The sequence below is a fragment of the Thalassophryne amazonica genome, chromosome 23 (assembly GCF_902500255.1).
Source record: "Thalassophryne amazonica chromosome 23, fThaAma1.1, whole genome shotgun sequence".
Taxonomy (NCBI): Eukaryota; Metazoa; Chordata; class Actinopteri; order Batrachoidiformes; family Batrachoididae; genus Thalassophryne; species Thalassophryne amazonica.
The window spans coordinates 24,666,056-24,675,967 of record NC_047125.1 but is presented as its reverse complement, the minus strand read 5'-3'; the positions used below and the strand labels follow the sequence as shown (position 1 = coordinate 24,675,967).

The following is a 9,912-nucleotide window of genomic DNA, read 5'->3' as shown; positions in this document are numbered from 1 at the left end:
TTCTTAAAAATAGGAACCAGCACACTTCGTCTCCACTTCTCAGGCATCCTCTCACTTTCCAAGATTTCATGAAACAATCTACAATAGAAACTACACTGTCATCCCTCCTAGACATTTCCATGCCTCCACTGGAATGTCATCTGGACCAACTGCCTTTTCTCTCTTGATCTTCATAGCGGCCCTCACTTCATCCTTACTAATCCCTTGTACTTCCTGATTTTCTCTGTTTTCATTCATCAGCTCCTCAAAATATTCCCTCCACCTTCTCAGTACACTAACCTCATTTGTCAGCACATTACCATGTGCATCTTTTTTCACTCTAACCCCCTGCACATCCTTTCCACTTCTGTCCCTCTGTCTGGCCAATCGGTACAAGTCCTTTCCTCCTTCCTTACTATTCAACTTATTTTACAGCTCACAATATGCCTTTTCCTTAGCTTTTGCCTTATAGAATCATATGTATAACAAAACTGATTCTGGTTTGTTAGCTATTTGAAATTATTACATTTATTTGTAAACTTTAAAATCAGTTTGGGGTTGTAATAGACACCATCAAATAATATAAAGAGGTTAGGACCAGTGGACCCTCACCAACACGCCAGCTGAAAAGTTAGCTACGCCAATTTGCTATTAGTAGACAGGCGGAACTATGCACACCACTGTATGTTTAACTACAATTCCTAAATTGTGATTTGGTGGTAATATACCCCCAAGGTTACCCAAGGTTGAAGGTAATGTGACCAACACAAAGGTGATATATGGCTTCAGTGTTGGTAATCACAGGTGTATCAGTCATTTTTGGTCCAAAATGGGTCAAACGTTGTCAAGTTATTTTGTTCAACAAGAAGTGGACATATGAGGCTGAAAACAAAACAAAACCCCTGGATAAATAGAAACAATTTAGTGGTCATTTTGTTTCAGGCAGTTCAGGTCTGGGAACATATTCTGATGCCACACACTTCCACATCCATCACACCTTGGAGTCGCCTTGGATGTAAACAAAACTGGGCAGTGAGGGAAGCTTCCGAAACAAATATGCCACCGCTGAGGGAGATAAAAGCTTTTGCAAGTGCATCTGGAGAAATTTGGAATGTGGTTACTTTTGTCTGTTACTCCACCAGTCAAAGCCTTCACAATGTGGTGGCACAAAGAAGGACTTGGTGTTAGGTGCCAGAAGACACATGGGAGACATGAGTTCAGGTTTCACCCGTTAAGTTAAACGAATTCTGTCTTGCTGAATTTCTTGAAACAGATAAGTTACCCTGTGCCCAGCTTGTCCAATCACATCCACAAAAGCTCGAGTTGTCATCAGCATCTTGCGTGGTTGTTTGTTCTGAGTTTGTGAAACAGGTTTTTTTTTTTTTTTTTTTTTTATTAGACCGACATAAATGAATCATTTCAGACTTCCATAAATCTTTATGATCTTTACTGTTGCTCAATATGGGATCTGTATTTTTCCCACGTTTTCTGATTCTTTCGTTTATAACTGCAGATGTGCAACCGTGTGATGAAGTATATCTTTAGTGTAACAACACCTGGAAGTGTAGAAATTCCTTTTTTTTTTTTTTTTTTTTGGTCCGTGATTGATGAAATGTACATTATTTGTGTGTTTCTATCTGGCTGTGAGGAGGAAACATTCAATAAACAGAGTTTAGAAGAATGGAGAACTAAAAATTATTCATTTTTACTGTGCAAAATCTTTTCTGTTAGTGAACTGTTATTATGCCATTTATTACTATACTATGTAGGTGTTTAAAGCTTTTTTGTTTTGTTAAAACTATTTTTGATGTTCGTTTCTAATCATTATTGTTACCATTTGTTCTTGTTGCTAATTACAACTACTGTTGGTTTTGTTACTGATGTTATTACTGCTGTATTGTGTTATTAGTGTTGTTGTTTTCATCATCATTACTTTATTAATAGTTTCACTGCAGGACAGAATAAATATTTGAGTAAAACAAAATCTACCACCATTTCAGGTACTGTTAAGGCCCGTTAGGTCATAGGTCAGCCGCCCAAAGGCAACTTTTGAATGGGCACCAACTTAAAGTTCACCTATGTTAACTGGACCGATTCACACAAATAAGAAGAAACTACATCCCGCGTCAGAAAAACGGGAACTTTATCTTAAAATGAACTGAAATTTGCTTTGTAATTGTGCTACTAAAATGTGAATGTCGCACACAAATTAACCCGTAATTGTTTTGGGTTTCTTTTACATTTAAATACATTTTACCATTTCTAAGGATGCTGAATTCTGCACGAGGCCAGTTAGAGGAGTTTAACTTCAAAAATACTGAAACTTTTCTTTTAAACATGACAGGATTTACATGAGGACACGCAGGCTGAGTTGACAGTGTGTGTGTGATGTTTCATTTTAAGCTCCTGCACAGGTTACAGCTCAAACTCGACAACACCACTGCCACCCTGTGGTCTTTCACAAACTTGCTGTTTTTTCTTTTTGGGTGACAAAGAGAAATTTTTTTTTTATAAAATTCCACCTACCTATGCATACACACACACACTGTAAATATTTGGACATGAACCATCTCACTGTTTATTAGGTGACTGGCTGCTATGCAACCCATGCTTTAATTGCCTTTGATGTAAGGCATCAACAGCATCAAAGGGAAAACTGAGTCACACTGAAGCCATCTTTTATCTTTGAATTTTGATCTTGACTGATTCAGTCGCATATCGAGTTAATACACTGAGCTAATGGTTGCTTGGTATTTGGTCACCGCGGACAGACAGGAAGGAAGGAAGGACTGTGAGTGGGTGGTGTGTGTGTCTGTGGGGGGGTGACTACAGTGCCTTTATTAGAGAGAGTGGCGACAAGATTTTTCACTCACATCAGATAAAATGTCCTGTCCGATCGCAATGTATTTCCATTAAAAACACCCCGAGCAGTCTGGATGTGCACAGTAACAGAGGTACAAATTAAAGTTCAGCTCTGACACTCGTGGATTTGTGGAAAGTGGGAGAGGAGTCATTTCTGTGATTATAAGTCCAGACATTTATTTTTTTCAAACCGTGCTCAATTAAATCAGACACAAAAGGCTGTGATTTGACACTTTTCTGCTTTTAATCCTTCATCTCCCATCATAACAGTTTTTATAGCGCACACGCTGATAAATGGATCAGAAAAGGCCACACATTTACAGCACAAAGTCATAAAAAGATTGTTCAGCTTATCTTTGATTTGCAGATAACTGTAGAAAGAAAAGCTTGTTGGGGGGTCAAATTAGTCCAGAATAAAGCATAATCCAGAGACGGAGATCTTAAAACTGTCGCGTACATCATTGAATGACACGGAGTTACAGATAAAAAAAAAAAAAATCATCATAAATTGTAAATTTATGTACATTTGACAGTGTAACTATTTTTATATTTATTTTAAAAGCACCTGTACCTGGATGTGTTGCTGTATGTGGTTAATTAATTTTAAAAAATGCTGAAAACATTAAAGGTCCATTCAGTAGTTCAGCGCAGTTGAACCCAAAATGGCACCATGTTCTGAGTTGATGCCACTCTCCAGTCAAGGCACTCTAGGGGTGACTGTACTGTTGCTAAGCAAGAAACCACTCACAGGTGGACACACATACACATAAATTTGACTTATGTACAATGTGTGTGTGTGTTTGTGTGAATCATCCAGAAACAGTCACAACAAAGAATGTGCAACATTGATATGTATTGCCAAAAATAAAAACAAACAAAAAAAAACGTGGGGGGAGGGGACTTATTAAGCATCTATTACACATAAATGGGCATTAGACAGTGTATGATGAATAGTCAGATGTATATAAAACACATTTATTTTTTTAAGTTTGAAATTTTAGAATATCAAGAAGCACAATAAAAACAATGCTTTAGCAGAAGAAATAAATATGTTTAACTAAGTAGTAAAATATCAGCTTCTGAAAAAACTTTTTTAAGAAACAAAATCACTCAACTTCCTTCTTTCCATCTTGTGTTTTTCCATTTCCCTGAAAATTTTACAGAACCAAATGAGAAAACAACAATGGTGAAGGAAGAAAGTTTAACATTCAGGGTGAAAAGCAACCCTTAAATACAAATTTTAAAATAAAAGCAATCAGTCTTGGGCTTTCATCACATCACTTCTTTGTTCCAATAGTTTCGTAAGTGTCCTCAGCATGAGGAGTCAAACCCTGAGAGGAAGATACAGAAAACAAGTCATGACAATTTTACAACAATCCAACTTTTCAATGTTTCAACAAGAGTCTTCTTATCAACATCAATTCAGAAAAAAATTTAGTGAATTTTTTTTTTTTTTTCTGATCAATATTTGATTAAGTTCCAGCGTTACAAACTTACCATATAGACACCTTCAGTCTTCTGTAAGGGGTAAGAAAGAGCAACATGTTAAACAAAGTGAAATTATGAACAAATTATAAACAAAATTAGAAATTTGTTTTTAAACGTCTATTTTGATTCCAAATTTCAATAACAATTCAAATTATTGCTGTAAGTTTAACTGCCAAATTTAAAAATGTCCTCAAGGTTGTAAAAATGATCAAAGTGGACGTTTTATACTAAACGAGATGAGTAATTGCGGAATTCATTATTTGGCACTATTTTTACTAGATATATTAGATCGCTTTCTGTTGGAAGTGCATACACTGTATTGTAACTAAAACCTCGATATAAATACATTTGATTTGATAGAATGAAAACATTTAAAACCCCAAGAGATTGTATTTCTAAGCACTAAAGTTTAAAGCCTTTAACATGATTTGACTTTTTCAGGGTTTTTTTTTTTTTTTTTTTTTTTTTTAAGTCTCTTCCGTATGTTATCTGTTATTCACGTTATAGATGATGTGTTCAGGGTGTGCGTAATCTTACTGGCTTTGACTTCACAATGTTATCTTGAGCATCCCTGGCATTCAGGATCTGTTCAAACAACACAATAAGACATGAGGACTAAGATCATTTTTTAACCATCTCATAACACAAAAACATTTATTTTAATATACATTTTTACAGTAGAAAACAATATCCATATCATAGACCAGAATGCTTTCAAAATGTCAGTTGATAAAACTCAAATGAGCTCATACAAATTCAAGTTTAATTTTGGTGTTAATGTTTGAGTTTAAAACTGGAACTGTTGTTTGAATACCAACTTTTAAAGTCTGACAATAATACAGAGATATCGTATGCACGTATGGCAGTATCAGAATCTGACAACTTTGCATTTTTGTTTTGATAGTCCTTTGTGAGTTTTTAGTGTTATTTTGCAGATGATACTCCACTTTCCACCTGGAAAATAATGTAATTTCAGCTTATTCACTATGAAAATGAAACCTTATGATTAGTGAAAACGTTACTGTCGGTGTTGATGCGTACAAACCTTAATTCTGCAGTACAATGCTGTCAGGACGATGCCATACACAAACAGAATACCATCCAGTATATAACAGATCTGAGGGTCTGTAAGAGCCTCTGAGGAAGCATAGAGAAAAAAAAAAAAAAAAAAGGATATACAAAAACAACTTTCTTTCAGTATACAGTGCTTCACTTTTTCCACAGTTTATGTTACAGCCTTATTCCTCAAAATTCTATACACAAAACCCCATAATGATAATGTGAAAAAAGGTTTGGTATTTATTTATTTATTTTTGTTTTATATTTTTGAATTTATTAAAATAGTAATATTACATCATAATTAATGCGCTCAGGTGAATCCTGTTTCCACTGATCATCCTTGAGATATGGAGTCCACCTGGGGGTAAATACAGTTGATTGGGCAGGATTTTGAAAGGTCCCACAGTTGACAATGTATGTCAGAGCACAAACCAAGCATGAAGTAAAGGAAATGGCTGCACACCTCAGAGACAGGATTGTTTCAAGGCACAAATTTGGGTACGGGTACAAAAACATTTAGAGTGCTTTGTAGGTCCCATTGAACAAAGTGGACTCCATCATCTGTAAATGGAAGAAGTTCAGATCTCCCACGATTCCTCCGAGAGCTGGCCACCCGTCTAAACTGAGCAATTGGGGGAGAAAGTCCTTAGTCAGGAAAATGACCAAGAACCCAATGGTCACTCTGTCAGAGCTCCAGCATTCTTCTGTGGAGAGAGGAGAACCCTCCAGAATGGCAATCATCTCTGCAGCAATCCACCAATCAGGCCTGCATGGTAGAGTGGCCAGGCGGAAGCCACTCCTTGTGGCATCATATTCAAGAAGACTTGAGGCCATAATTGCAGTCCAAAGCTGCATCAACAAATGTTGCTCAAGGGAGTAAATACTTATGTACATGTGATTTCTTAGTTTTCAATAAATTTGCAAAACTAAAATGAAAATTATGTCATTATGGGGTTTTGTGAGCAGAATTTTTGGAATAAGGCTGTAACATAAAATATGAAAAAAGTGAAGAGCTGTGAATATTTTGCGGGTGCACTGTATTCATGCCAATAAAATTCTGTATATATGTAAATAAAATTGCTGTACAAAACTACATATCTCATTGACCATCTCCATCAAAACCACTTGTTGAATTGTTGCACCACTTTATTTTGTAATCTGTTACTTCTAGTTAAATCGAGCAACATAATGCAACATTTTGCAGAAATTGACTAACGCATGTTGGAATGACTTCTGTACTTTATGACTGCAGTTAATGACAAAAAAAACAAAAAACAAAGACTATGAGAGATCTCACCATTTCAGTGTTAATCAGCGACAGTAGACATTACAGACTAAAATATACTGTTTGTAGCAAGTAAAGTGAAGCAAGCAAGGGAAGTAGCACAAGAAACTGCAGTTAAAATTACTACAACAGTATTGCTGTGTTTCTCGTGAACACAGCAATGCTGTAATAATTATAAAATTGCCGGTGAAGTCAAACAAAACGCTTTAGCATACTGTCCCAGTATTATTAGTTATTACAATTATGGTTGAGTAGTGCCAACTTTTGTAAAAATTACGATATTGGTCAAGTTTCCCATGGAATTTTACCCACAGTTGCAATGATTACAAAAGTTTCACATCATTTTCTTTCCTGTTGATCTTCATATGGTGTGCTATCACCAACTTTTTTTTTTTTGTTTGTTTGCTCGGGGTTAACATGCAAATGCGTATTGGATCTGAATGTTCTCTCACAGACAAACATGTCCTGTTCCCACCGGCTGTCATATGCATAATTATTCTTCGTAAAATATTCTTCAACCCAACACACAAAAGTTTGGAAAACCCACATAATGTAGCACTCTATATGGGATCTTAAGAAATGTGTAGATGTGCTAACCACCAAGCACAATATTTAATTTGCAAATAAAAAAAATACCTATTTTTTTTTTTTTTTTTTTTAAATAAGGTTCATTGCAGAATGTGTCAAACGATATAATGCGACAAGGTTTTTAATGCAAACATGCAATCATGAAGGTTTTGCACTAAGCTAATTTTTTTTCCGCAATTACAGATGCTGATTGTACATCATAGAAAATTCTTACAATTTCTACATGTAAATGAGATAAACATAAATATTCACGCTTAATCAAATTGATTAACTGAGGACACATATTCATACGTGATCTTTAATCTGACTTTTGAATGTGTAAGAGGTAAATGGGTGTCTCAGACTGTATAGTGGCAAAGCTATCGCCTCTAGTTGTACACTTTTTAATCAAACATATAGATTAAATGTATATATACACACACACACACACACGCTGCTGTTTGTTAGTTTTTAAAATTACTAATCAAACATGCTCTACCCTATTAGAATGTAATTTCATTTACAAATATGTCTTATGCTTTTCTTTATTATCTTTTAATGTTCATTTTACATTTTAAATGCAATGACTTCAATTTGCAGGGTGACTGTGCATAAAAAGGTCAGATTGCATTTTTTTTTTTAAATGCACGTTTTCTACACATTTAAAAACAACACATACAGAAACACTAATAACCATTTTAAAATATTTTGTAAACTATGACTGCAAAATTATGGATCATCTTAAACATGATTTTGTTTCCTTATTCTATGAATCATTAAACTTGCATGTAAAATTTTATTCCTGTGACAGAATCCAATCTATGTAACAGGTTTTTACATAATTTCCAAGTTCAATCTCAACTAATGGAAAATTAAATATACTAAAGTTTCACAATTTAACAAAAAGTCACAAGTCACAATGCAGTGTGTTGCATCTTGTTTAAGAAGTGTCAAACGGGTGTGAACTAGATCAGCCTTTAGTTTCCGTAACACACATCTAGCACAGGTTCAAAGGAAATGGCTAATGTGCAACCCACCAAAACATAAATATCAGTATCTGTGTTTGACTGATATAAAGTACATGTCCAATATCCACCACTTAAAACAGACTGTGCAAACTTTGACTTTCAGCACCTATCTTGTCCTACACTGCACACGTATTTTGTAGAATGCTGGGATTTTGTTGTTTTTGGGTGTGTGTGTGTTTGTTTGAGAGGCATGCCAACAGTGAGATACCTGCAGGTTTTGTAAAAAACAAACAAACAAACCTGATTCGGAGTCATTTAGCAATTTCTAAAATGCAGTATTTTTCTTTTCGTTTTGTTTTAGAACTCACTATAACTTGGCTGGTTATTGTACATCACTTACTTTACACATTCTACTCCAGTACAAGTTTTTAAATAACATTCTAAATCAAAATGTTGCATACAAGCACCATACTAATTTGTCTGAATTTTAAAAAATAAATAAAACCTCACAATGGTTGTTGCTCAGTGTCCTTAAGACGGAACAGCTGTCAACATCTTAAAATAATGTAGTTATTGAGCTCCATAGATTACATCTACGTTGCGGCAGCTGTGTACTTACTAATGTTTTACATTTAAAGCCAAAACAGCTAACAAAGTGCCTTGTACTTTTGTTTTTTTAATATTCAAAACGTTATATACATTTTAAAAAATTTAATTACAGAATTACTCAACTCTAACCTGTGTTATTCAGAGTTTCTGTAGATCATGACTAAAATACCTTTAAAAAAATGAACTTTTATACACTTTGATTTCTTTGTATGTGTACTTCATTTCCCAGTACACAAAGACAGCAGTTAATTAAAAAAAATAAACATAAGCTTTTCTCCTTTTTTGCTTGGGGCTGCCACAGAAGATACGTACGTACCTACAGAAGTTTTACGATGGACGCTCTTTCCTGCCGCAACTCCATATTACATGGAGACTGGGCACTTAAACATCACCAAAAAAAGAAAAGAAAAAAAAAAGATTTTAAAGATGTGATTAAATGTAACATTTTCTTGTCAACTGAAGAAGAAAAACAAAATTCATTTTAAAGATGACGCGCGTTTCAATGCCATTAAATATATACAATTGTAATAGTTGTGTTAAATGACACAAGTAAGAATATTTAAATATAAATTAACTTTAATGGAGGCTGTTGAAATGACAAGAAGCTCGTTTGGTTGTGATTTCGTCTAAACCAGCTTGTGCTTGGCCAGCTTCTCTTTTCACAGGAACTGCAATGTGGTGACTTCACCTCTGCTACAAACAGGCCGATCGGCCCAATCGTCACGAAACCTCAGCGCCCTACATACAGAGACTTTTACATTTTTAACCGTTTCTCTGCTAAAGGAAATACCTGAACGTAGGATTAAACTGACTTCATTAAACCCTGACGTTACTGCTCACCAGCTCTTCCAAAACTCATCCACAGAGGAAAGGCAAGGAGAAGCGAGCGTCTGGTCCACATGGCGGCAAAAAGGTCAAAAGGTGGATCAAAGAGCTTCTTCAGTGGCTGTTAAAACGTTAAAATCAGACGACCTGTGTCTCGGTTCCTCTGCGTTCTGGTGAGGACTAGATCGCTGCGTGTCATCCAGTCAACAGGGGAAGTTGTGGTCTGAGCTTCAAGTCCACTCGTCTCAGATCTCATTGGGCTACTCCCCC

The 9,912-nt window shown here is 35.4% G+C and overlaps 1 protein-coding gene across 2 annotated transcripts; it reads right to left on the bottom strand.

Moving 5' to 3' along the window:
• Positions 1–3,936: 3,936 nt before the first annotated feature.
• Positions 3,937–9,794, bottom strand: fcer1g (Fc fragment of IgE, high affinity I, receptor for; gamma polypeptide). 2 transcript variants are annotated; one of them, XM_034164034.1, is made up of 5 exons: positions 9,658–9,794; positions 5,375–5,466; positions 4,867–4,914; positions 4,339–4,359; positions 3,937–4,172 (listed from the first exon to the last, which is right to left on the bottom strand). In XM_034164034.1, the coding sequence occupies exons 1-5, from the start codon at positions 9,716–9,718 to the stop codon at positions 4,119–4,121; spliced, it is 276 nt and encodes a 91-aa protein (XP_034019925.1). In that variant the 5' UTR covers positions 9,719–9,794; the 3' UTR covers positions 3,937–4,118. The 2 variants fall into 2 exon arrangements, with proteins under 2 accessions (XP_034019925.1, XP_034019922.1); XM_034164031.1 differs by having other exon boundaries at positions 4,339–4,362; positions 4,870–4,914.
• Between the last annotated feature and the right edge of the window lie 118 nt (positions 9,795–9,912).

Bases quoted from the DNA above. Each gene is read 5' to 3' on its own strand.
- fcer1g (XM_034164034.1), bottom strand. From the start codon at position 9,718: ATGTGGACCAGACGCTCGCTTCTCCTTGCCTTTCCTCTGTGGATGAGT. The intron at 5,467-9,657 runs GTGAGCAGTAAC...ATGCTTCCTCAG, and splicing joins GATGAGTTTTGGAAGAGCTG to AGGCTCTTACAGACCCTCAG. The intron at 4,173-4,338 runs GTAAGTTTGTAA...TCTTCCTCTCAG, and splicing joins AGACTGAAGGTGTCTATATG to GGTTTGACTCCTCATGCTGA.